The sequence below is a fragment of the Notolabrus celidotus genome, chromosome 7 (genome assembly GCF_009762535.1).
Source record: "Notolabrus celidotus isolate fNotCel1 chromosome 7, fNotCel1.pri, whole genome shotgun sequence".
NCBI classification, from domain to species: Eukaryota; Metazoa; Chordata; class Actinopteri; order Labriformes; family Labridae; genus Notolabrus; species Notolabrus celidotus.
Window position 1 is genome coordinate 37,537,649 of NC_048278.1, and position 27,183 is coordinate 37,564,831.

The following is a 27,183-nucleotide window of genomic DNA, read 5'->3' on the forward strand; positions in this document are numbered from 1 at the left end:
TGATGTATAAAATGAAAAGCTGTTTTTCATGCTTTAATTCATCAGGAGGGAGTTTCTCATCACACATAACGAGAGTTTTCTAAATGAAATACTCGAAGCACTTGTTCCTCTCATCGTCCATCTCCTGCGTCTCGATCTCAAACTTCTTCATGGCGATAAAATACTGAACGAACGGCTCTCCCAGGGTGCTGCGGATGACGTGATCTTCCCCCAGCGCCTCCAGAGCCTCGTCCATTTTCACGGGGATGGCGAAATCCTTCTGCTGACCGGGCGCTTTGTTCAGGCTGGTGTCCACGTTCAGGTTTCGTCTGATGCCGTCCAGTCCTGCGGCCACGGTCGCAGCCAGCACGATGTAAGGGTTGGCCATGGCTGAGCCCAGCTTGTTGTCGATGTGCATCTCCCTCCCGCCGTGGCACTTGATGTTGAAGGAGCTGCTGTTGTCGTTGCAGCCGCATGTGGCGCACAGCACTCGTTTGGGGTCTTTCATGGTCTTGGCGATGTGACTCCTGCACCCGAGGCCCGGGGACATCAGGCAGCTCAGGGCAGCAGCGTGGGTGAGGAGCCCGGCGAGCCATTTCCTGCCAATCTCAGACAAATCACCTGCTTTGTCCCCGCTTTGGAAGAGGCTGCGTCGCCCGTTAGCATCCCACAAGCTGTGAGAGAGCACGCCGGCGTTGTACATGCCGTCATCGGTGAAGAAGCTAGCAATGTAGCTGTACTTACGAGCCATTTCTTTGATGCCCGTGCGGAAGGTGAAGGCGCTATCTGCGGCCGCAATCCCAAACTCTGGTCTCAGGTTGATCTCCATCTGACCGGGGCCGCTTGCAGAGGCGATGCTGTCTATGTCCGCGCCCATGCAGTACATGCTGTCCACCAGCTGCTGGAAGAAAGGCAGGTCGTGGTTGCTGAGCAGGGTGGTGGCCGGGAACAGGAGCGTCTTCGGTCCGATCCGGTCTGGCGTTCCGAGCACGCAGCATTCATATGTAAAGGACGAGTGCAGGGAGAACCCCAGGCTTTGGAGCTGCCCGAGGAGCTGCTTGGCGATGAGGCGAGGGGAAGTGCGTAGGGCGTTTCCTGTCACTGTGCAAGGGTCGCAGATGACCCGTGCCGTCTGCTCGGCCCAGGGTAAGACCCTGAAGGTCGAGAGATCTGGTATCAAAAGAACATCGCTGCTGAAGTTGGCAGTGTTGCCGTGGTCCACTTCGTTGCTCTTGGGACTCAGTGTGAGCTCCAGGTAGCTTCTCGGCATCGGTATCCCATAAACTGCTTTCTCCTGTTAATTCAACATTTATATTTAGCTGACAGTTCAACATTTTGTGGAAAACTAAGATGTTATTAAGACGAGCGTCACTGTAAACACAGGTTTCTCTTTATTGTTATGGGATTCTGTTCTTCATAAGGATGTTATTTTGTGGCAGTCATTATCAAAATGTAATTGTTGCCCCTACACTGCCCCTGCTGGTCATACACATAATTCACCTTGCACAAAACTGTCACCAGCCTCACTTGCACATTGCGTCTAGTGCTAATTAGCAAATGTTAGCATGCTATCATGCTTAACTGAATGGTATAAATGGCTGACATGTACTTGCCTGGCGTTAGCTGGTTAGCAATTTGATTGTGAGCGTGTCAGAATTCTGCTAGCTTAACGCAATGCTGTTTAGTACAGCCTCAGTAATCTTAACACCCTTTAATAATGGATGGATGAATAGTTAGGCAGCTGGAAAGCTTGATACGTAATTAAGATAAACAAATAGATGGATGGAATTATAGTTAGACGGCCTGCTAGCTAGCAATATATATGGCTGGCTAAAAAAGATAGACGCTGGATATATAAATATGCATTATAATCAGTTAGCTTTCAAGATAGCTTATTAAAATAGATGGATGAACAGGTAATAATTAAGCTAGCAAGGTAGATAGCCTACAAGATAGCATAATAAATGGCATGATACATAGATAAAGGTAGGGATAAAGCCAACGACATAGGTAGCTAGCAAGACGGACGTGGATAGATAGATTAGGTAGTTGTACGCTTGGAAGATAGCCAGCTAGCTAGCTAGCTACTTAGACAGCTAGGGCAGTAAGATGGATGAACAGATAGATAGATAGATAGATAGATAGATAGATAGATAGATAGATAGATAGATAGATAGATAGATAGATAGATAGATAGATAGATAGATAGATAGATAGATAGCATACTAAATGGCAAGATACATAGAGGTAGCGATAAAGCCAACAAGATAGCCAGCTAGCAAGATGTCAAGACGGACGTGGACAGAAAGATTAAAAAGTCGTACGATCGGAAGATAGCCAGCTAGCTAGCTAGTAAGTCAGTTAGCTAAAGCATCATAGATTACTGAGATTGATAAATGAACAGTTAGAGAAAAAGCTAGCCAGCCAGATAGCATAACAGATGGCAAGATACATAGATAGAGGTAGCAATAAAGCCAAGAACATAGCTAGTTAGCTAGCATGACGAGGATTAAGACAAGAATAGATAAATAGATTTAATTAGACAAAGCAGATGTAGCCATAAAGCTAGACAGATAACAAGCTAGCTGTTAAATTAGCTGGTAAGACAGGTAGCTAAATCTAGATAGATAGATAGATGGATAGATGGATAGATAGATAGATAGATAGATAGATAGATAGATAGATAGATAGATAGATAGATAGATAGATAGATAGATGTGTTTACATGGAAGAAGCGGACAGGAACTGTCTTGGACCTGGACACCCCGTGGAGGTCGGTGGCCTCGAACCGGACGAAGTTGATGTTTTCTCTGGCGATCTGCTGCTTGATCTGCTCCATGGCTGAGATGAATCTGTGACCCCCGAAGATCTCGATGATGTCGCTCACGTTATCTGGGGAAGAGAGCGGAGAATGAACACGAGAGAGGGCATCACGGCCTGATTACAATTCCCCATGCTTCACGCATTACAGCGTTTGACCACCAGAGGGCACTGACAGGAGGATTTTTTGACAGTAGAAAGTCTCGCTCTGGATGAAACCGATGAAAGCCCAAATTTTTTAATGATGTTCTTTCATAAATTACTTTCTATTGGCTTTAAAAATCAAGTTCTAGTCAGGCGGCACTACTGAGGGCACAGAAACCCACTGACAAACTCCAGACCATTGTTCTCCATGTGAAACAAATGACTGAAAAGAGATGTAGATCATTCTGCTGGAGAAAAACTCCAGGCTAATCCTGACCAATCTTTTCAGGAACAATCACAAATAGAAACCGTTAAATTGCATCAAAATTGCGTCAAACATTCATCAAATCTGTCAAAGCTAAAACAGGAAGTTATCTGATTTAAAAAGCCAAGGTTTCAAAATAAGACATGACTCAAGACAGACACAGGACTCGGTAGTCTTGAGCGGTTTCTCCAGATGTTCTACCCTCAATAGGCTTCGATACTCAGAGATAACTTACCTGTGTGAGAAGCTTGACTCTCTCCCCAGGAGCCGTCGGTTGTGTGCGTTTGTGCTCTACCTCCAGGCTGCTTATTTGTGTTTTCCGCAGACCTGAACGAGCTGGATGAATCCATGTCGGGAGCCTGCTGAATAGACGTGCTCTCACTGGGCCTGGGCCCCCCTTTTCTGGAAACTTCAAAGTGTGGTTTGAAGGTGCTGAACGCCCTGTTGGGGTTTCCATCGTCCTGACGTCCGTCCGGCCTTCCGCTTCCACCTCCACCTCCTACAGCTCCAGCGCTGCGTCCACTTCCGCTTCCATGGAGGTACGTGTAAGGACTCCCCGGCTTTCCTTCGTCCTTGCCCCGGATGCTGAGGAGAGGACTCTCCTTCAGGATGGTCTTCAGCTCCTCCATGGTCTGGCGGGGGACGTGGCCCATCTCACCGTAAGACACTCTGTGTTTCGACGGCGTCTCCGTGGGCCAGTCCTCTGACGCAGAAGGCTCCTCTAACCTTGGATAGTCAAAGCGCTCTGGAGCTCTGTGAGGCAGGGGGCCGATGGACATCACGGTGGGGGCGTCTGGAGGTAAAAGGGTGCTGGGTGGGGAGTGGATGATGCATGGACCTCCTGCTCTGTTGCCCCAATCAAGCGGAGGCACGTATTTCCCGCTCACCCTCACTCCTTTCCTGTTGTTCAGGCTCATCCCAGTCCCGTCTATTTGGTCTTTAGTCCTGCTGAGACCTCCCTCCTGGAAAACACACAACGGGTCTATCACAGGCGTTGGTAAGAGATGGTGAAGAATCAACAAGTGGAATAAAACAGAAGTTCTGCAGCAGATTCAAAAACAGACGTGGAGTTGTTACCTTGAAATCTTCAGAGTCATTCATGTCTTTGTTTGCACTCTTTCATGAACTTTAATTTGGAGTTTGATGGCCCTCATGTGAAGGCAAAGCTTCACCTGCACATTAATTTTTATAGACAATTGATACAATGCTGACGGATCAGAAAATTCTCCAGCAGCCGCCGCAGGAGTCCGGCTGGAAACTGGCAGAGTCCAGGCGCTGCTAGACTCTGAGCCGCTGCTGCTGCTCTGAGCTCATTGGCTGCTCGGCCGGGACAATTCAGAGCTGCTTTTGTGCGGCCGCAGAGTGAAAGTGCGGAGCTCAGCAGCTGTTTGAGCTTCCAGAAAGATATGTGGAGCTAAAGTATTTATTCCAGAGAGACGTCAACACACAGAAGTATGAGGAGCAGACAAAAAGCAGGGCGTGGTTACTGATGGTGTTTATTAAAGAGCTGCTGGATGACTGGAACTTTTATTTATGTAACCACTGAGATTAAAACTCAGACAGAGACAGTCAGCAGCAGGAAAACACAAAGAGAAACTATCTACATGTTCAGTTTCCATTGAAGGTGAATGAGACTTCTGCAAAGAGGGGGTCCTGCTCACCCTGTTGGGATTATAGTTTGCATAACCACCCATTCATGATGCATGGACATTTGTTGTGTTTTATAACAGAAATTAGGCCAATGTTTTGACCATTCAGTGACTGAAAATGTTCCTTTATTTGTTCATTTTTATTAGACTCAGCCAACACAACACAAAACAACAATGCGGCACAAACATTTAATGTTTTTTTTTAAGTCCATAGTCCAAAAGAGAAAATTAAAACGGAAAAAATATGATAATAATGATTAAAAATTAAGAATGAATAAATAAAAACTACATAAATACAAAAAAATAAAGTAAATAATAATTAGAATAGTTTAAAAGTAATATAAAAAACTAGTATAAACTTTAAAGAAAAATAAATACATAAAATAAAATAATGATAATGTATTGTAGATCACAAATCTGTCTATCAGAAAGTCAGAATATGTTCCTTTTTTTTTGTTTCAAATTATTGTTTTTTAAGTCCATGGTCCAAAAGAGAAAAGTGAAAAGGTGAAAAATATAATAGTTATAAAAAATTAAAAATGAATAAATACTTCATAAATACAGTCCATCAGAACGTCAGAAAAAGTTCCTTTTTTTTTGTTTTTATTAGACTCAGCCCACACAAAACAAAAATACAATGCCACCATTAGACTACAAGGCAGATATCATGCACAAATACTTAATTTTAAAAACTTGTTTTAAAGTTCGTAGTCCAGAAGAGAGAAAAGTAAAGAAAACAAAATGATAATAATGATAAAAAAATTCAAAATGAATAAATAAATGCTTCATAAATAAACAAAACGTTTAATTAATAATTTAAAATAAATAATTTAAATAATAAATACAATTTAAAGAAAAATAAATACATAAATTGAAATAGTAATAATGGATTGTGTTTCACAAATCAGTTCTATTTAATGTTAATTTCACCTATAAAGATCTACCAATCCAATATGTTGTGCTAGCTTGTTGGGCTTCCACTTGGCCATAACCATCACCACCTGCTCCTGACACATCATCATCTCTTAGGCCTACTTATAGGTTATCTGTATGGAGTTAAATTTGCAGATAAGTATCTTAAACTTGAAACGAGACATGCACAAATCCTCCAGTGAAGCCAATAGTTGAAGGCTTTCCCAGTGCATTCTCTCTGACGACCACCAGGGGGCAACCTGAACATGAGATGAGCTGACTTCTCCTCTGCAAAGCTTTTATGATCTTTTTATTATTTACAGAGTCAAATGGACCATGGAGCAGGGAGGATTCAGGGCGGGGCTTCCTGTGAGTGACATGTTGTTAACAGGTGAGTATTATAAAACTGATGATGTCAAGATGAATCACCTCAGAAATAAAACACCTTGATAAGCATTAATGAGGTCCAAAGATCTCACTTATTACTCTGCTTCATCTGACAGAGTACCTGAATAAGATTTATACATTCAAGACACGTGAGGATCTCATGACATCGATAGAAGGCTTTATATAAGAACAGCCTGAACTATAGGACTCATTAATCATTTAAAAATCAAGTTTGATTAAAATAAAACCAACTAATCAGAACCGTAATTATTCTATTTTCCAGAAAATATGTCAGAATGTGAAACAAGTTAAATTCTATATTCTGTATCCAGGGCTGGATCCAGGGTTAGGGTTAGGGTTAGGGTTAGGGTTTGGGTTAGGATTAGGGTTGGGGTTGGGGTTAGGATTAGGGTTAGGGTTAGGGTTAAGATTAGGATTAGGGTTAGGGTTAGGATTAGGGTTAGGGTTAGGGTTAAGATTAGGATTAGGGTTAGGGTCAGGGTTAGGGTTAAGATTAGGGTTAGGGTTAGGGTTAGGATTAGGGTTAGGGTTAGGGTTAGGGTTAGGGTTAGGATTAGGGTTGGGGTTGGGGTTAGGATTAGGGTTAGGGTTAGGGTTAGGATTAGGGTTAGGGTTAGGGTTAGGATTAGGGTTAGGGTTAGGGTTAAGATTAGGATTAGGGTTAGGGTCAGGGTTAGGGTTAAGATTAGGGTTAGGGTTAGGGTTAGGATTAGGATTAGGGTTAGGATTAGGGTTAGGGTTAGGATTAGGGTTAGGGTTAGGGTTAGGGTTAGGATTAGGGTTAGGGTTAGGGTTAGGGTTAGGATTAGGGTTAGGGTTAGGGTTAGGATTAGGGTTAGGGTTAGGATTAGGATTAGGGTTAGGGTTAGGGTTAGGATTAGGGTTAGGATTAGGGTTAGGGTTAGGATTAGGGTTAGGGTTAGGGTTTGGATTAGGGTTAGGGTTAGGGTTAGGATTAGGATTAGGGTTAGGGTTAGGGTTAGGATTAGGGTTAGGGTTAGGATTAGGGTTAGGGTTAGGATTAGGGTTAGGATTAGGGTTAGGGTTAGGGTTAGGATTAGGATTAGGGTTAGGATTAGGGTTAGGGTTAGGGTTAGGGTTAGGATTAGGGTTAGGGTTAGGGTTAGGATTAGGGTTAGGGTTAGGGTTAGGGTTAGGGTTAGGATTAGGGTTAGGGTTGGGGTTGGGGTTGGGGTTAGGGTTGGGGTTGGGGTTGGGGTTAGGGTTAGGATTAGGGTTAGGGTTGGGGTTGGGGTTAGGGTTAGGGTTAGGATTAGGGTTAGGGTTGGGGTTGGGGTTGGGGTTAGGGTTAGGGTTGGGGTTGGGGTTAGGGTTAGGGTTTGGATTAGGGTTAGGGTTAGGGTTTGGATTAGGGTTAGGGTTAGGATTAGGGTTAGGGTTAGGGTTGGGGTTGGGGTTGGGGTTGGGGTTAGGGTTGGGGTTGGGGTTAGGGTTAGGGTTTGGATTAGGGTTAGGATTAGGGTTAGGATTAGGGTTAGGGTTAGGGTTTGGATTAGGGTTAGGGTTAGGGTAAGGGTTTGGATTAGGGTTAGGGTTAGCGTTAGGATTAGGGTTAGCGTTAGGATTAGGGTTAGGGTTAGGGTTAGGATTAGGGTTAGGGTTGGGGTTAAGATTAGGGTTAGGGTTAGAACCAGAACCTAACTTAAGCAAACAGAACCAGAACCAAACTAATGCCATCAGAACCGAACCAGAACCGAACTCAAGCAAACCGAACCAGAACCGAACCAGAACCGAACCAGAACCGAACTCAAGCAAACCGAACCAGAACCGAACCAGAACCGAACCAGAACCGAACTCAAGCAAACCGAACCAGAACAGAACTCAATCAAACCGAACCAGAACCGAACCAGAACCGAACCAGAACCGAACTCAAGCAAACCGAACCAGAACCGAACCAGAACCGAACCAGAACCGAACCAGAACCAAACCGAACCAGAACCAAACCGAACAAGAACCGAACCAGAACCGAACCAGAACCGAACCAGAACCGAACTCAAGCAAACCGAACCAGAACCAAACCAGAACCGAACCCAAGCAAACAGAACCAGAACCAAACCAGAACCAAACCAGAACCGAACTCAAGCAAACAGAACCAGAACCAAGTCAAGCAAACATTATTAATGTCCTCAGGTGGCATTGAGAAAAATCAGATGCCTCAGCTTGGATGGGCTGGATTTATCCTCTCAGTGAGTATTTGCCCGGTCTTTGAGAAGAACCCTAACCCTAACCCTCTAAGAAGGAACAGATGTAGCCACGATACACGGCCTCCACTCCATCACCTGTATGCTCAAGTGATTGGCCGCATGGCCGCCATGCTGACCAATCAAAACAAAGTTCTGCTGTGAGCAGAGCTGGGGCTGAGCACTGAGAGAGCTAAGCAGGGAAAGGAACAAACTGGGAGCCGGCTCTCTCTCTTGATTTGAGCCGGCTCTTCTGATCCACTATAAAGCATCGACTCTCAGAGCCGCAGCTTTTGATCATGACACATCTCTAATGTGTTTAATCTGTGTTACAGTTATGAGGGGGTCCTTGGACAATATTCTCACCTGTAAGGGGTCCCTGGCTCCAAAAAGTTTGAGAACCCCTGCTTTACCTAACGCTAGGTTGACCAAAAAGTTAGGTTGAGTCAGCATTTTCAATATGCTGACGATACGCTTCAATACTCTGTTTCAGAACAAATGGGTGACATCACGGAGACTACATCCATGCACAGACTTGATGCCACCCCTGCATAAGTCCGTACCCAATAAGCCACCCCAGTCAATAATGTCTGGATCCACCTCTGACCGTAGTTGATGCTTAAACAGGGATAATGTTTATTCTAACAAACATGACCACCATGTTCCTGTTCATGCACTGCCAGACATCACTGAGGTTATCAGAGGTTGTTATCAGTGTCTCTGGATGACTCCCGGTGTCTCCGGTCTGCACGTGGACCCAGGAGGTGAGTGCGGCCTCAGCAGGCCCACCACCTGACCTGTGCAGCGTGGAGGGAGAGATGTCTGGGCAGAACACCTCACATTTTTCAGGGTGGGGTTTTAGAGAACTGCGTCAAGTTCGAGACAGTCCATTGTAAGTGGAACCGGAAATTAGTTTACATTTCCTTCAAAATAAAAGCTCAAGGTGTGCCAATCGGCTAGAAATTAATTGCAACTTATAAAAGTAATGAGATGTGTCCCTAAACTGTATGTGAGAGTGAATAATAAGATTTATGAGACATTTTTAAGCAGTTAGATAAAAATATCTTGAGTATAAAGGAAACAAAGCGGTATTATTCTCTCTGTTTCTCGAGTAAGAGAAAGAGTTTTGTGGAGAATCTTGTGATTCTGGTTTTGTCACATGTTGGGGATTTGTGATGGTTTTTCGGTGTTTGAACTTAACTCAGAACTTAACTCACACGCACTTCTGTGGGTTTGAAGAATCAACCTGCAGGGGGGATGAAACTGGTTCAACATGCATGACTGAAGTTCAACCTAAGAGCGAGTCTATCTTTGTCTGAGAATATGTCTGTTTTCAGTCTTAATAAAAGATCCACCATATCAACTTCCACATGTGTAATATTTTGATTATTTTCCTGCTTTAAAGTCAGTATTTATCTCATACATTTAAATAAGTTTAAAGCTTTTAATAACATATAATATATATATATATAAAGCTTGAATCGAGTGGTGTTATCGTATACAACTCCAGTTCCATAAGCGATGTGGTAGATATAATAGGAAGCCTGTATCGTTATTGTCGATTTATTCTATTGTACTATTGAAAAATATCCATCACATTTTTCTTATGGAGGTGTCGTCTTAAAGGTACAGTGTGTAGAAGATATAACAGTATTGCTTAACCCCCGGAAAAGAAGTTTGTGTGATGCATGATAAGTCAGATCCTTCCTTTATTGAGTACAAAAAAAATGGGCATGGTTAATAGTTTGTTCATTTTGTGCAACTGTAGAAATGTTGCAGAGCAAGATGGCGGCCTCCATGAAAGGGGTCCCGCTCCTTATGTAAATGTAAGAGGCTCATTCTAAGTTAAACACAATAAAAACATTTTTTAAATAAGGTGATTATACACTCATTTAAACATACTTATGAGTATAATATTCAATTTCTGTTTGTTCTGCTAAACACTGCTAAAGTCTACACACTGTACCTTTAAGATAAGATAATATAATACACTCTATTGATCCCTAACAAGAAAATGTCCCTGTTAAGGCAGCTAACAAAATATTAAATGATAAAGTTGAAAATTACAGGAACATTTTCTATTAATTAGTCCAAATTATAACTATTTAAAATAAACCATTAAAAACAAATGTTTATTTTATTCATCAGTTTTTTTAATTCAGGAAATGTATTTTAAAACTTCTAATCGGGGGGCGCTGGTGGCCTAGCGACCGCCCAAGGGGTCCCGACCTACTTACAGTCTATGGTCCCGACCCACACATTGGGAAACCCTAGATTCAGTGGCGGTTCTAGACCAATTTTACTGGCGGGGCCAGGCTGGGGCCAAAGGTGTTGTCAGAGGGACACATTCAACCCTGACAAAAGAGACTGAGGAGGGCGAGGACCGGCTGAGAACAAACTGGCAAAACATCAGTGCATCCCTTTATACTAGACTTATATACTACTGTGTACTAGATCAACATGCAGACTGACAGCAGCTGATTGGCTGTTTACACTCAACATGAGTCCCTTAGCGCTCTAAGGGACTGGAACCAAGTGCCACACACGTGTTCCCCCTGTAACATCAGCGCGATACCAAAGCTTTTTTTATTGTATAATATTATTTTGGTGTGGAGGGGGGGCACAGGGGGGTTCAGGTTCAGTTTTACAGGGGCATTGGCCCCTGTTGGCCCCTCCCCAGAACCGCCACTGCCTGGATTAGGGACTATAATAAATAAATCTGGGTATAATCTGACTGTATGGTTACTGTAAGATAAAATGCATCTGTAAATGAAAACAGTTGGCCAAAAAATATTTAATCACATGAAACTGCAGGCAGGTGAATTTTACTTTAATGTAATTCAGAAAGGGATATTTTTTTTTAGTGTGTTTTTTATTTTGAAAGTGTCCACCGGAAGTGACTTCGGCTGTCTTTCGGCTTCGTCTCAGCAGCGCAGGGAGACTTCGGCTCCGCTCGGAGAACCAGCACCGGACTGTATGGTGGAGAACCGTTTTACCTTGATCCCTTTTTTCTGGAGACCGGCTGTATGATTAAGCTACAATCTTCAATGAGTAAGCATATCCCAGTAAGTTACATTTTGTATGGCTGCCATTTTGTTTTCTGCTTCTTTATGATTCCTTCTTCTTCTTCTTCTTCTTCTGCTCTTTAAAAAAAAAAACCTGCACGTTACCGTTCAGCAGCTGGCCCTCCTCCGGTGAAATCACGGCCTCCGGTTCACACACTGTGTCCCCGTTAAACCGTTCAATCTGCCCGGTACCGGTTCCATCCGGTGTCAGCCCGGTGTGGAGCCGTGGAGCCGTTAGTAGAGTAACGGTCGGTGTGATCTTCGTCACGGGGAGGGAAGCTGCTCTCGGTGCGCAGATACTCGAAGTTTCTGAGGCTTTAAAATCCACGTTTTTACCGTGAAATCTCTTCAAAGTGGAACCGACATTTAATCCGTGATATCACACCGGGCCCGGTGTCCCTCTGCCCCGCGGAGGCGTCGTGTTTGTCCCCCTTAAAGGAGCGTGTAAGTCCGGCTCGCTGCTCCTCGCAGGGCCTCTAACGGGAGATGATGGCGCCCAGTCTCCCCTCACACAAAGGACACTTTACAGGAGGGCCTGCTAGCTTACTGACTGAAGGAGGGGGACACCAAAAATATTAAAAATACACTCAAATATTTAACATTTGTGACATATTACACCTTTAAATCCTGGAGGAGGAGTAGACTGTTTGAACAAACGTGGTTGAATTCGGTTAAACGTTACTAAATACTGACATTAACGGTTTTTAATGTAATATACGCATTAACGTGAGGGCGATTAATCGAATAATAACTCGATTAATCGAATACAATTTTTAAAAACGTAGAAAAAAATGGCTGGGGACATCTTTGTGTCTGATTCCAACCATGTTGTGTACACTGAGGATAAATAATGACTCCATCAGTCATCCTATAATCAAACATGGAGCTTAAATATCTAGAATAAAAGTGCATTTAAGAAGCTTGAATGCTGTGTTTTGTGGTTTTAATGTCATGCAGTTGTCAAATATGATTATCTTTATGTTTTTCCTAATTTTTAAACACCAAATGTTGAAGAAAAATCTTGACATTAATGTTTTTTAATATAGTAGTCGATGTCCGTGCGTACGAATAGTTGAATAACTTGATTAATCGTCTTTTTTTTTTTTAAATTAGGAAAAAAACAAAGGTTGGGGACATCTTTGTGTCTGATTCCAACCATGTTGTGTACAGTGAGAATAAATATAAATAATTCCTCCATTAGTCATCCTAAAATCAAACATGGAGCTTAAATATTCACATAAAAGTGCATTAAAGAACCTTAAATGCTGTGTTTTGTGATTTTAATGTCATGTAGTTGTCAAATATGCTTATCTTAATGTTTTTCCTAATTCTTAAACACCAAATGTGAAAGAAAAACATTGACATTAATGGTTTTTAATGTAATATACGCATTAACGTGTGACCGATTAAAAGAATAATAACTTGATTAATCGACTAAAAAATAAAAAACGTAGAAAAAATGGCAGGGGACATCTTTGTGTCTGATTCCAGCCATGTTGTGTACACTGAGTATAAATATCAGTCATCCTATAATCAAATATGGAGCTTAAATATCTAGAATAAACAGCATTAAAGAAGCTTAAATGCTGTGTTTTGTGGTTTTAATGTCATGCAGTTGTCAAACATGCTTATCTTAATGTTTTTCCTAATTTTTAAACACCAAATGTGAAAGAAAAGTATTGACATTAATGGTTTTTAATGTAATATACGCATTAAAGTGCGACCGATTAATCGAAAGATAACTTGATTAATCGACTTTTGTTATTAAATGTAGAAAAAAATGGCTGGGGACATCTTTGTGTCTGATTCCAACCATGTTATGTACAGTGAAAAATATAAATAATGACTCCATCAGTCATCCTATAATCAAATAGGAGCTTAATATATACACATAAAAGTGCATTTAAGAAGCTTTAATGCTGTGTTTTGTGATTTTAATGTCATGTAGTTGTCAAATATGCTTATCTTAATGTTTTTCCTAATTTTTAAACACCAAATGTGAAAGAAAAATATTGACATTAGTGGTTTTCAATGTAGTAATCAATGTCTGTGCGTACGAATAGTCAAATAACTTGATTAATCAACAACAACAAAAAAAATTAAAGGAAAAACAAAGGCTGGGAGTATCTTCGTGTCTGATTCCAACCATGTTATGTACAGTGAAAAATATAAATAATGACTCCATCAGTCATCCTATAATCAAATATGGAGCTTAATATATTCACATAAAAGTGCATTTAAGAAGCTTTAATGCTGTGTTTTGTGGTTTTAATGTCATGTAGTTGTCAAATATGCCTATCTTAATGTTTTTCCTCATTTTTAAACACTAAATGTGAAAGAAAAATATTGACATTAATGGTTTTCAATGTAGTAATCAATGTCTGTGCGTACGAATAGTCAAATAACTTGATTAATCAACAACAACAAAAAAAATTAAAGGAAAAACAAAGGCTGGGAGTATCTTTGTGTCTGATTCCAACCATGTTGTGTACAGTGAAAAATATAAATAATGACTCCCATTAGTCATCCTATAATCAAATAGGAGCTTAATATATACACATAAAAGTGCATTTAAGAAGCTTTAATGCTGTGTTTTGTGGTTTTAATGTCATGCAGTTGCCTATATGCCTATATTTGTGTTCTTCCTCAATCTTAAACACTAAATGTGGAAGAAAAATATTGACTTTAATGGTTTTTAATGTAGTAATCAATGATTCCAACCATGTTTTTTTGTACAGTGAGTATAAATAATGACTCCATCAGTCATCCTATAATCACATATGAAGCTTGAATGCTGTTTTTTGTGGTTTTAATATCATGCAGTTGTCATATATGGGTATGTTTCTTTTTTGTCGTCATTTTTATACACCAAAATGGAGCTGATGTGAAAGAAAAGTAGTGACATTAATGGTTTTTAATGTAGTAGTCGATGTCGGTGCGTACATTTTATTGAATAACTCGATTAATTGTTAAAAAATAAGAAAAAAAAACAGGCTTGGAGTATCTTTGTGTCTGATTCCAACCGTCCTATAATCAAACATGGAGCTTGGATGCTGTGTTTTGTGAGTTTAATGTCATGCAGTTGTCATGTATGCATATCTTTCTGTTTTGTCGTCATTATTTAACACCAAATGGAGCTCACGTGAAAGGAAAATCTTGAATATATTGGACATTTATTGATTCAAAATGGAGAAAATGGCTTCAAATGTGGTCAAACAAAACATCAAAATTGTAGCTGTAGTCTTTGTTTTGTAGCAGGGAGCAAAGAGAGGTAGGTGTCGCCTTATTTAACCTCAAGATTAGTTAAATCCGGGTATTTGACTGTCATGGTGACAAAGTGAATCAGTGCTTTCTATAGCTGTTAACATCTTCTCCAAATGTTTGTGATGGTAGGATTCAAAAGAGATGGCGCACCGAGGAGCAAAAGGAACAAAAGAACCTCCCTTTTAACCATTTAACCGCTCACTAAGACGTATTACATGGTAAAGCACAAAAAGAACAAAGCACACCTGACCTGCTTTTAGTATTAGAGCATAAAGAGAAGGGGAATGAAGCCGGTAAAGAGGCCTTCAGGTATTAACACCCGTCTCCTGGTTCTGAGCGGTGTAAAGGGCAGAAGCATTAGGAAGTAAACGGCAGTGAAAGCTTGTGAGTCAGATTTATGAGGATGATAATAACAGCGCGTGTGCGTGAGTGTATGTTTAAAGCCCCTGCTGAAGGCCTCCCGGTGAGCTCAGCTCTCACAGATATGACCTAGATGTCAGATATGACACATCCCTCTTATTGTACACCAGGCCGCCATTATGTAGGATGTTCCACCGAGCTGCAGTGACGACTTTCTTTTCCACCTGATCCTCTGAGAAGCTTCGGGTTTTAACACTTTGCACCACATCAATAAATCAGAGCTGGATTTTTTTGTTTGTTTGCACTTTCAGAATAAAGCTCACAGATTGGACCACAGATACAGTTTCAGTGTCAGGGCCAGAGTCTGGTTACACTGATGTTACTCATGTGAATGATGCAACTGTGTGACAATACAGAAACAGCAGCAAAACAAAAGTACTTCCACTCTCTTACATCAGTCCCCAGGAGCAGGGCTGCAACTACATACTGGTGTTCTTTTTTTTCTAAGTATGATATCTAAACTAAGTTAGGAAATGTTAAAGCACTGAATAAAAAAGGAGTAAGTTGACTTTAAGAATGTTTTTCCCACGTTTGTCTTAAGATCAACTGTTTTAATATTCAAGACGACAACAAAACATTCATACATGAGAGCTAGTTTCAGCACAAAATGTTTATTTTAAATCTTTTTATTTTACTAGAAGTCTCAGTCTTTTATTTATTTAATAATCTGATGAAACTTTCAATGTCAGACTTACTGAGATCACATCAAACTTGAGCAAATTGTCTACTGACACAAGAAAAACATCCTTTAAAGTATTTCTTGAAAAAGAAAGAAATAATAACTTTGTAAAATGAAATAAATAAATGATTAAAATACAATGAATTAATTAGTTAGATTTAAAAAAATAAGATAAATAACTTTGTAAAATAAATTAAATTAAGAATTAATAGCAAAGTAAAATATGCTACTTGAATAAATAAATATATACCTTTGAAAAATAAATAATTACATTAAATGAAAATAAATAACTTGATACATTTAATTTAATAAAAAAGTAATAAAATAAATAGCATTATATAATAAAGTGAAATTGATTAGTTGATTAAATTAAATAAGTAACTTTGTGAAGTACATACATCAAATTAATCAATAATTTTGAAATGAAATAATTAAATAACAAATATTAAAAATGTAAAATAACATTTACATTCACATTTTCATTATTATTTTATTCGATTTTGACTCGTCTTTTTGAACTTAAGTTTGGCTTTGATCATTTTCTAGTATGGTTTTATTAAATTATTATTTTGAGAATGCTTAGTTAAACCTTTAAGGTTGTCCAACAATTATTTTTTTAATTCAATAAGTTGCAACATTTCTACAATTGCGATAAATTATTTTTTTTATCACATGGTGAAAATTCTGTTGTTTTGTATTCAAAAGCAGTTTTAAAGTCCTTTTTTTTATCAATTTAAGCTAACCAGTCGGTTTATTAGGGAAACACATGTCAGTGTTGATCTTGACTTTAAGATGAACTGTTCAAATAAATGTGACGTCTGAAACCGTGACTCAGAGACCCGATACAGTGCTTAAAAAACACATATTAGTATATTAAGATCTTTAACTTTGAGTTCTTATGCGATCTTCTAATTCTTTGAGATCCACGATGTACTGTATATAAGTACACATGTCCTAACCCGTGTCCCCCCCCCCCTCCCTCTGTGTGTCCTGCAGCAGTTCTGTGGTGTTCTGGGTCACACATTTATGGAGTTTCTGAAGGGCAGTGGGGACTACTGCCAGGCTCAGCACGCTGCCTATGCAGACGAGTGAACAGCCAAACTCGCCATCGATCCGACACACTTGAGCCACAGGAGGGACCCCGGAGAGTTGGCAGGACCGGGACGCCTCCCAGAACCAGCGACAACTCGGCCTGGATGGGGTAACTTCACCCGCTGCACACTGCCCTCGTCGGCTTCCGCCTGGCCAGAATCAAGGTGGAACCAGCCTTGTTTTTGTTCCTTTTCTTTTCTTTTATTCCAAAGGAGAGGGTTTTGAGTTGTTTCTCTGATTGTCCGCCCTTTCTATCGGCCGCCAACGACCCAAATTTCCCCGCTCTCGCCCGTCAAAGCCTTCGTTTCTGTTCAGTTTTTTCGGTTTAGCCTTGCCAACCTCAAAGGAAGGAAGAGCGGAGGATTTCTGAACGTTTTGTTTGACATTCCCTCCGAGTTTTAACTCCGTGTTTACATTCGTGTTTTTACTCTGTGGAAGACCTTTGGGCTTTTTTTTTTTACGTTGTCACGATGGCTCGTATGAACAGACCCGCCCCTGTGGAGATCACCTACAAGAACATGAGGTTCCTCATCACCCACAATCCCACCAACGCCACCCTGAACAAGTTCATCGAGGTGAGCCCCAGAGTCCTTCCCTTTCTCTCCCCGTCAGTCTGATGATTGAAAAGTAGACCGACTGATCTTTACAGATTAAAGAAAGTGACACTCCATACATTTCAATAAAGACAATCTAAATCTAACAGTTTGCCTCTTCTACAGGAGCTGAAGAAGTATGGAGTGACCACCGTCGTGAGAGTCTGCGAGGCCACCTATGATGCCACCTTGGTGGTGAAGGAGGGGATCCAGGTTCTGGTGAGTTCTGTTGATATCAGTGACGTTGTCTCTCCCTGCTCTTCTCCTCCTCATCTGCTCGACTCGTTTCAGCGCCGTGTTTGTAAAGTTTTCCATCAATAAAACTGAAATCATAATAATGAGCTCACAGCTTGGCCCCGGCTCCAGTTTCCATCATGTTGAGTTAGCTCACATGTTTTCAGTTTTATACCAGCAATGCAGAAACACAGAAGATCCTGGGACGTTTAAACAGCTGACAAGAGGACATCTGAAAGACATCCCCCTCTTTTTTTAAAGACGCGTTTAAAGCCGACTCTGTCTCCCACTGTCCCCCCAGATTGTTGCATTAAATGACCGCACACTGGACTCATGTAATGTCTGTTACATGACACACTCTGTCTGATTTATAAACTGTTAGACCTTCATCATCTTGCACCTGTAGCTCTGGTTAATGTCTGCAGCCATGACGCTCTAAAGCTCTACTACCTGGATGTAAACAAACACAGGTGACAGATGTCGTCTTGTAGCACGGCGTGGTTTGTCAGGATGTTGATCTAGTTAATGGAGATAAAGTTGGATGTAGGCTGCGTCTGGTTAAACTGACAGAGACTGGTGGTGCTAACTCTGCTAGTGGTATCCAGATTCTGTAAACCTACAGACTCTTAGATCTCGTGTTTAAGATAAGATAAGATTCTCCTTTATTCATCCCACAACGGGGAAATTCATGGAGTTACAGCAGCAAACAAGAAGGTGTACAGAACAAGAATATATATATATATATAAAAAAATTGAGCTCTGACCTTTAGAGAAGTTGGCTAGTTGAAATTAGACTTTATATTTCAACAAGTAGGAAATTAGTCCCTTTGGAAACTCTGTAAACATTTATTTTGTTAAAAAAAAAACCAAGATAAATTACTTGTATGTGTTATTTGGCAAGAAACATGACTGTTATTCAAATTTTAAGTGTTAAGGATCAGAAAATGTGAAAATAATTGGAGCAAATCTGTTAGAACAAACTTCAAAATGCACCAAATCACAACCTCAATTTTTTGTTTGGTGCACTAAGGTTTTTAAAACAATTCTGTTAGGCTTATAATTTTTACTTTTTTAATTTAGTTATTTAAATATATATTTTTTATTGTAATTGTAAATTTATTTTTTTCATTTTAATTTTTATAATTTTTAAATATATATTTTTAATTGTAATAGTAATATTTAAATTTAATTTTTTTAATTGAAATTTAATTTTTCAATTTTAATTTAATTTTTTAATTTAGTTTGGATTTTTTCTTATTTTGCACTTCATGTAAAGCGTCCGTTATTTATTCGATTTTTTTTAAATCAACAAAAAATGTTTAAATTCTTCATATTTTGGAGTCTTAAACTATCACATTTTCTGTGTCTGTCAAAAGCCTCAAATAGTTGGATGCAATTTAATTTAATTTTATATTATTTTGCTTAAAAATACAATTTATCATCCATTTGTTGCAGCACAGATTAAAACTGAGTCCACGTTCTTCCTGTTTTGTTCATTTAAATAAAACCGGTTCTCTCTTAAACTGCAGAATCTAAATAACAGTCCAGGTGTGTGAGTGTTTAAAATGTTAAATATGACCCGTCCATGCAGCAGCCTCAAACAGTAAAAACACAAACACACACAGCTCGTCTCGTCCCTCCCCCTTCACGTCGTCTCTCCCCCCTGCAGCTGCTCTCAGCCTTCACACTCCTTTTGTTTTGGTTTTTCTGAGAAACCGGGCAGATGACATCATTTCCCTCTTTCTTCCCCTTCTTCCTCGTCCAGGATTGGCCGTTCGACGATGGAGCTCCTCCCTCTAACCAGATCGTGGACGATTGGCTGAACCTGCTGAAGCTGAAGTTCAGGGAGGAGCCGGGCTGCTGCATCGCTGTCCACTGTGTGGCAGGTCTGGGGAGGTGAGCGCTCAACGCTGCTGCTGCTGCTGCTGAGGAGGAGGATTAAAGTATTATGTTCTTATCACACAGGATCATATTTTACACGTGATTTATGAAGCTTGGGATTTGGCAAATAAAAATGTGACACTCCTGCTCGCTCTGTGCAAAACACAGAGAGGGCTGAAACACACAGTTAGAGTAGATATCTGTTTTTAATTCACTTTTATACGTAAAAACAAACAATATCTCCAAAATAAGAGCAGCTACAGCATCAGGAACATCTCACCCCGGCCTCACGTTGATGTTTTTATGAACAGAAATGTAACCTGGATGAGTTCCTGGTGTTCCCTCTTTGAGTTTGGGATTTAAACCAAGAGAATACGAGCGTTCATCGTCTGTTCTGCAACGAGAGGCAGCGCTCACGTGGATCCTCTCTCTCATGTTGCAGAACATGACTCATGAAATCACATTTGTCCCACTTTGTGTGTTTGCTGGGTTTTTGACAGCCTGCCAAACTCATCCTGTTCTCATCTTGATTCAGAAATAGATCTACTTTCTGTTAAAGGGTAAATCTGGCGTTTGTTTTAACACCAACAAATTATTGGATCAAGGCAACAGGAGACGACGAACTTCATTTCCATCTGTGGGTTTTTGTGGCTCCATTTCAGAGCGATATAAGAGATGTTTCTAGGTGGGAAAGGAAGGTCCATCTCTGCAGGATCCTCTCTGTTATCATGTTAAAAACAAACCAAGAGCTTCTGCCTCTAAGGATTATATCGCTGCCTTTACAGCCCATGTCTGATTTATCCACCAGAGAAATCCAACATTTTAAAGCCTTCCATTTGAGCTCCTTAATATGAGCCCATGTATAGAAGTGTCTGATTTAAGCTGTTTTCCATTAAGATCACAGAGGCATCTCTTTTTTTTTTTTAAGTCTGTAGTTTGAAATGGAAAAGTGAAAATAATATTTAAATGAATAGATAAATAAATACAAAATAAACAAATCAATTAAGATTTATAATAAATATAATTAGAAAGAACTTACTTTTGTATTATATTCAGCAAATACAACACAAAACAATACATCAATTAGACCCAGAGGCAGATCTCATGCACAAATATTTCATAATAAAAAAAATGAAAACAACATCAGTGGTATTTAAGGGAAAAGCATTAAAAAATAAAAAATAAATAAATTAAAATAAATTGAAATGTATAAATACATACAATTAAAAATAATAATAAGATCCCAGTTGGGTTTTTATAACATCTTGATAATATTCAGCCAACACAAAACAAAACAACAATGCAGCCATTAGACCCAGAGGCAGATCTCATGCAAAAATATTGAATAATAAGTAAAATTAAAAAAACTAATCAAAATAATTCAGTGATTCAAAATGGAAAAGTAATAAAATTAAAAATCAAAATTTAAATAGATACAAATAAATTAAAAAGTTATATTTATTAATGAATATAGTTAAAAATAATAAGATCTCAGATTCTTTTAAAAACTTTATTTTATCCAACCAACACAAAACAAAACAACAATGAAGCCATTAGACCCAGAGGAAGATCTCATGAAAAAATATTTCATACTAAAATAAAAGAAATAACTAATTTAAAAAAAAAAGTATATGGTTCAAAAGGGAAAAGCACAAAAATTGAAAATGAAAAAATAAATAAAAAAATTGATTTGTAAATAAAAATAATTTAAAAAACAATAAAAAGATGTCAGATTAAAAAGTGCTCCAGAAACACAGACTCCTGCTCTCTCTCTGTGAATTGCATTTATTTTTATTTCAGGTGTTATCAGGCAAAACTTTTCCAGGTTAATGACAAGGACAGAAAACTGAAGTCAGAAGCTTCTTTCTACCTTGATCTCAAATCAACACACAGATAAAAATCTACTCTGCTGAGTAATAAAAACCATAAGAGAGCAGCTCTGATGGCTTTAACTAACATACCTGGTCTCTTCTGTCCTCCTGCAGAGCTCCTGTTCTGGTGGCACTCGCCTTGATTGAATGTGGGATGAAGTACGAAGACGCTGTCCAGTTCATTCGACAGTAAGTTCACTGAAATTAAAACTGTCTTTGCTTATTGATACGGCGTGCTCCAGCATCTTTAGGCTGTCAGGATTCACCAAGAGATCCTCAATGTTTCCTCAATGTAAACTTCCTTTAACAGGCAGAAACCTCCAGCAGGACCAGACTCATGTTAGACACACATCTGCTGAGACCGTGTTGGAGAGAGGGATAGAGGGAGATGAAGAGAGAGAGAGAGATGATAGTGGGGAGACGGATAGTAGTAGTTGTAGCAGCTGGAGTCTGGACCACGTCCACAGCAGCAGAGATCCAGAGGAACCTACGAGACAAGGGAGCTCAGGGACTCCAGAAAGGTCTAAGAAAAGAGAGAAGAGAGGGAGAGGAGAAGAAAGAAAAAGAGGGGAATAAATGGGGAAGGAATGACAGAAGGAAAGGACGTGATAAGAAAAGGAGAGAGAAAGGATGAAGAAAGAAAGAAAGAAAGAACAAAGATAGGAAGAAGGAAGGAAGGAAAGAGAAAGAAAGGTAGGAATGAAGGTAGAAGAAAAGAGAAGTGAAGAAAAAGAATGGAAGAAAGAACAGAAAAGAATGAAAGAAAGGAGTGAAAGGAAGGATGGAAGAAATGAGTGAAAGAAAGAAAGAAAGAAGGAAAGGAAAAAGGAATAAAAGAAAGGAGTGTAAGGAAGGAAAGAAAGAAAGAAGGAAAGGAAAGGAAAAAGGAATAAAAGAAATGAGTGAAAGGAATAAAAGGAAGGAAAGAAAGAAAGAAAGAAACAAAGAAACAAAGAAAGAAGGAAAGGAAAGGAAAAAGGAATAAAAGAAAGGAGTGAAAGGAAAGAAAGAAAGAAAGAAGGAAAGGAAAAAGGAATAAAAGAAATGAGTGAAAGGAAAGAAAGGAAGGAAAGAAAGAAAGAAAGAAGGAAAGAAGGAAAGGAAAAAGGAATAAAAGAATGGAGTGAAAGGAAAGAAAGAAAGAAAGAAAGAAGGAAAGGAAAAAGGAATAAAAGAAATGAGTGAAAGGAAAGAAAGGAAGGAAAGAAAGAAAGAAAGAAAGAAAGAAGGAAAGGAAAAAGGAATAAAAGAAAGGAGTGTAAGGAAAGAAAGAAAGGAAGGACGGAAAGAAGGAAGGAAAGGAAAAGGAATAAAAGAAAGGAGTGTAAGGAATGAAAGAAAGAAAGAAGGAAAGGAAAAAGGAATAAAAGAAATGAGTGAAAGGAAAGAAAGGAAGGAAAGAAGGAAAGAAAGAAGGAAAGAAGGAAAGGAAAAAGGAATAAAAGAAAGGAATGAAAGGAAAGAAAGAAAGAAAGAAAGAAAGAAGGAAAGAAGGAAAGGAAAAAGGAATAAAAGAAATGAGTGAAAGGAAAGAAAGAAAGGAAGGTCGGAAAGAAGGAAGGAAAGGAAAAGGAATAAAAGAAAGGAGTGAAAGGAAAGAAAGAAAGAAAGAAAGAAGGAAAGAAGGAAAGGAAAAAGGAATAAAAGAAATGAGTGAAAGGAAAGAAAGGAAAGAAAGAAGGAAAGAAGGAAAGGAAAAAGGAATAAAAGAAATGAGTGAAAGGAAAGAAAGGAAAGAAAGAAAGAAAGAAAGAAAGAAAGAAGGAAAGGAAAAAGGAATAAAAGAAAGGAGTGAAAAGAAAGAAAGAAGGAAAGAAGGAAAGGAAAAAGGAATAAAAGAAATGAGTGAAAGGAAAGAAGGAAAGAAAGAAAGAAAGAAGGAAAGGAAAAAGGAATAAAAGAAAGGAGTGAAAAGAAGGAAAGAAGGAAAGGAAAAAGGAATAAAAGAAAGGAGTGTAAGGAAAGAAAGAAAGGAAGGACGGAAAGAAGGAAGGAAAGGAAAAGGAATAAAAGAAAGGAGTGTAAAGAAAGAAAGAAAGAAAGAAAGAAAGAAAGAAAGAAAGAAAGAGAGATGGATAGTAGTAGTTGTAGCAGCTGGAGTCTGGCACGTCCACAGCAGCTACTTCCTTTAACAGGCAGAGAGCTCGAGCAGAACCAGACTCATGACAGATATCTGCTTTAAAATGTCACCAAAACATCATGTTTTAAATTTTGGTGATCGACGCATCAATCCAAAGCGCTGCTCTACCTTCTCTAAAGACTGAGACTCTGTGTACTTACCTCCCGCACACACTCACCAATGACTCTGTTGTGAGACAGACCGTCCTGATTGACATCCTCACAGGATCTGGATGTTTGTGTGGTCCATAGAGCGAGCCGGGATGAGTCATGCCTGTAAATAGCCGAGGTATCTGATAGTGAGATAGGAGTGAGTCAGCGGGAGGAGTGATGTGTCGGTGCATGTAATGTTTTTCAGGTCTCACGTGTTGCTTCGAAAGAAAGTAGGTCCTTTGAGTCGCTCAGTATCGAGAGTCGCATCGTGGCAGGTAGTTTTCAGGATGAGTCATTTCATCTAAGTGAGGGCAAAGGATTCTGGGAAATGCTCACAACGAAAGTGTAGGGCTCAAATCGACCAGATGAAGCGATTAGTTGATTTAATCTGAGTAGAGCAACACTTTGGAATCAATTTTCAATCACCAACATTTAAAATCCAATTTTTTATATGTTGCATTTTTAACATTTAAGACAGAAAATGACTCACCCTTGCCTTACTTAGGCAGATGGCTGCGTAACATGAGTCTGGTTCTGCTCGAGGATTCTGCCTGTTAAAGGAAAACCTCTATCCGTCTCTCCACTATCATCTCTCTCTCTCTCTCTCTCTCTCTCTCTCTCTCTCTCTCTCTATCCCTCTCTCCAACACGGTCTCAGCAGATGTGTGTCTAACATGAGTCTGGTCCTGCTGGAGGTTTCTACCTGTTAAAGGAAGTTTGTCCTTGCCACTGTAACTTGTAACACTTTGGAATCAATTTTCAATCACCAACATTTAAAATCCAAATTTTTATGTTGCATTAAAGGAAAACCTCTATCCGTCTCTCCACTATCATCTCTCTCTCTCTCTCTCTCTCTCTCTCTCTCTCTCTCTCTCTCTCTCTCTCTCTCTGGATCTGATCCGGGTCTTGATGTTGGGTCTTTGTTGATAATAGTAGAACATAGAGTACGGTCTAGACCGGCTCTGTTTGGAAAGAGTCTGAGGAGAACGTTTGTTGTCAATCATAAACTAAACTTTGGCGAAACGTTATATGACGTGTATTTTGATTTTATAGTTTGACTCATGTCCCATCTGTTAACATGGAGGAGGCGGAGCTTATGAGCTAGACTGCAGGCAGTCAGCAGGGGGAGCTCTCAGTGTTCTGCCTTCACTTTGATTCGCCTTCTTGTATTTTTCAGCCCTGAGTGTTGACTCATTAAAAACATTGAAATTACCCAGCATGCACGTCTGCATTGATGTCGTCTCACCTTTATATCTCTGTATGACATCATTCGTCATAATGTGGGCGAGAAAGTTGGACTGCTGCACTTTTTGGGACTTCTTTAGTTTGTGTTTTGGACTCGTAGAAATGTGTGGATGTGGGGCGCTGGTGGCCTAGCGGTCTAAGCGCCCCACATACAGAGGCTACAGTCCTCATCGCAGGGGTCGCCAGTTCGATTCCTGGCTGGTCGACCGTTTCCTGCATGTCTTCCCCCGCTCTCTACTCCCCACATTTCCTGTCTCTCTTCAGCTGTCCTGTCAAATAAAGGCAAAAAAGCCAAAAAATAAGACTTAAAAAAAAAAGGAAAGAAATGTGTGGATGTTAAATGAACTCCTCAAATAGTGCCAAATGTTTAGAGCTGACGTGTTTCCTTTGTTCCCTCTAGGAAGCGTCGGGGAGCGTTCAACAGCAAGCAGCTGTTCTACCTGGAGAAATATCGTCCAAAGATGCGCCTGCGCTTCAAAGATTCCAACGGCCATCGCAATAACTGCTGCATCCAGTAGAGCCAAACCCTGAGCCACGCCAACCCCCTTCCCCTCCTCCCCCCCCTCCCCTTAACCTCCCCTCTAAAGAAGATTGATTTAACCCTTGCTTGCTTCTTACCTGGCAGGCTTGTTTTCTTAGTCATTGTGTTGAAGTATTTTATTTTGAAAAACCATGCTCGGTAATTCAACTGTCCCCTCTTCCTCCTCCTCTTCCTCTTCTTCTTCTTCTTCTTCTCCCGGTTCAAATCAAGTGTCATAAAAAAAGAAAGTAACTGAGTGGTGTGAGCCGGAGTCACCGTGTTTCTCTTCATGTGCCCAGTATAGATAAAAAGAGAAAGGGCAGCAGCGTCGTGTGTCGTCGTAAGATGTTGGATTAACTGTTTTCTGCATCCCAAAGATTCTGATTGGCCGGTTTACATCGCCTGAGAATGTGCTACAAAAAAAATTAAAAAACAACAGATTATAATTTCACGTCAGAGATTCCTCTGCGCCCCGTTCAATTTAAGGGTTCCAGACTGACGAGAAAGAGGTTTGCCTTCCTTCAGATCAGACGGTTCATCCATAAATGCCTTACAATCGAAGTGGAACAAAGGCAACCGAGGCGGGAGCGCCCCCCGCTGGCATTCGGAAAAAGGTTTCATTTTTCTACTCGGAACAGAAAAAAAAAAAAGAAGTCGTTGCCTTTGTCTCGTGCAGGAAGTCTTACACTCACTTAAGCCCTTTCAGTAACTATTTTTTAATATAAGATGCTTAACTGTCGCAATATTTATTTGTCAATTGAAAGTCTAGGACCTTGTTTCTTTTCTCTATCAAACCTTCTGTTTACTAATTAACTGCCATGTCCAAGATGTGATTTTATTTTTGTTTCCGTTTTATAATTTTACTTTTTTTTTTTTTTTTTTTTTCTGCTTCAAACTGGACTTCCAACGTCTGCGATATTTTGTATGCCTTTTTATTTGATGTCCGTAACTTAAGACTTGGATACTTGATGATTTTATGTATTTGAAAATGTGTACTATTATTATTAGGTTGGCTATTTATACTATCAATGGATGTGTGATTTAGTACCGTGAGCGACAAAGTTGTACCTGTTCACCAACTTGTGAGAGTACATTAAATGATACACTTAAAAACAACAAACAGAGTGACTGAGTGCTTATTTCAATTATTAGCATCCATCCATCCATCCATTATCTTGACCGCTTATCCCGTTAGGGACTCAGACCTTAATTTCAGCAGCCACATTAAGACAATTACAAAGTCCGCCTACTATCAATCAAGCTTTATTTATAAAGCACCTTTCATACAAATAAAATGCAACCCAAAGAGCTTTACAGCGATTGAAAACAAGAAAGAAGCAGAAATGAAACAATGCTAAGACATTTTAGTGGAAGATAATAATAATGATAATAATAAAACTAATAAAAATACAAATTAAAAATAAGAACAACATAAAAATAAAATAAAATAGAGACCAATGCACACCAAAATAAAACATGTGTAATTAAAATAAGTTAAAGCATCAAATTTAAGAAATAAAAATAGTTAAAATAAATAGATTTAGAAGGTAAGGATAAGAGTTGAAAAATAAAACTAAGGCTGAAAAATATCAATAAAACTGAGTAGATAAATAAAATTAAATAAATGAATGAATAAATACATAAAAAATAGAATAAGATAACACTTAAAAT

General features: G+C 39.5%; 2 protein-coding genes across 5 annotated transcripts; one reads left to right on the top strand and one right to left on the bottom strand.

The window, feature by feature from the left end:
* On the bottom strand, positions 1-12,096 carry lgsn (lengsin, lens protein with glutamine synthetase domain). 3 transcript variants are annotated; one of them, XM_034687777.1, is made up of 4 exons: positions 11,549-12,096; positions 3,444-4,170; positions 2,705-2,871; positions 1-1,273 (listed from the first exon to the last, which is right to left on the bottom strand). In XM_034687777.1, the coding sequence occupies exons 2-4, from the start codon at positions 4,123-4,125 to the stop codon at positions 80-82; spliced, it is 2,043 nt and encodes a 680-aa protein (XP_034543668.1). In that variant the 5' UTR covers positions 4,126-4,170; positions 11,549-12,096; the 3' UTR covers positions 1-79. The 3 variants fall into 3 exon arrangements, with proteins under 3 accessions (XP_034543668.1, XP_034543667.1, XP_034543669.1); XM_034687776.1 differs by lacking the exon at positions 11,549-12,096 and adding an exon at positions 4,286-4,918; XM_034687778.1 differs by lacking the exon at positions 11,549-12,096 and adding an exon at positions 4,286-4,918 and having other exon boundaries at positions 3,444-4,190.
* ptp4a1 (protein tyrosine phosphatase 4A1) lies at positions 11,274-26,632 on the top strand. 2 transcript variants are annotated; one of them, XM_034687779.1, is made up of 6 exons: positions 11,274-11,443; positions 16,803-17,473; positions 17,618-17,710; positions 19,491-19,621; positions 21,592-21,666; positions 25,393-26,632. In XM_034687779.1, exons 2-6 carry the CDS (start codon positions 17,369-17,371, stop codon positions 25,508-25,510), a joined length of 522 nt encoding a protein of 173 aa, XP_034543670.1. In that variant the 5' UTR covers positions 11,274-11,443; positions 16,803-17,368; the 3' UTR covers positions 25,511-26,632. The 2 variants fall into 2 exon arrangements, with proteins under 2 accessions (XP_034543670.1, XP_034543671.1); XM_034687780.1 differs by having other exon boundaries at positions 11,274-11,429.
* The last annotated feature ends 551 nt before the right edge of the window (positions 26,633-27,183 follow it).

Bases quoted from the DNA above. Each gene is read 5' to 3' on its own strand.
- ptp4a1 (XM_034687779.1), top strand. From the start codon at position 17,369: ATGGCTCGTATGAACAGACCCGCCCCTGTGGAGATCACCTACAAGAAC. The intron at 17,474-17,617 runs GTGAGCCCCAGA...CCTCTTCTACAG, and splicing joins CCCTGAACAAGTTCATCGAG to GAGCTGAAGAAGTATGGAGT. The intron at 19,622-21,591 runs GTGAGCGCTCAA...GTCCTCCTGCAG, and splicing joins TGTGTGGCAGGTCTGGGGAG to AGCTCCTGTTCTGGTGGCAC.
- lgsn (XM_034687776.1), bottom strand. From the start codon at position 4,309: ATGAATGACTCTGAAGATTTCAAG. The intron at 4,171-4,285 runs GTAACAACTCCA...TGTGTTTTCCAG, and splicing joins ATGACTCTGAAGATTTCAAG to GAGGGAGGTCTCAGCAGGAC. The intron at 1,274-2,704 runs GTAAACACATCT...TTGAATTAACAG, and splicing joins TTCCTGTCCGCTTCTTCCAT to GAGAAAGCAGTTTATGGGAT.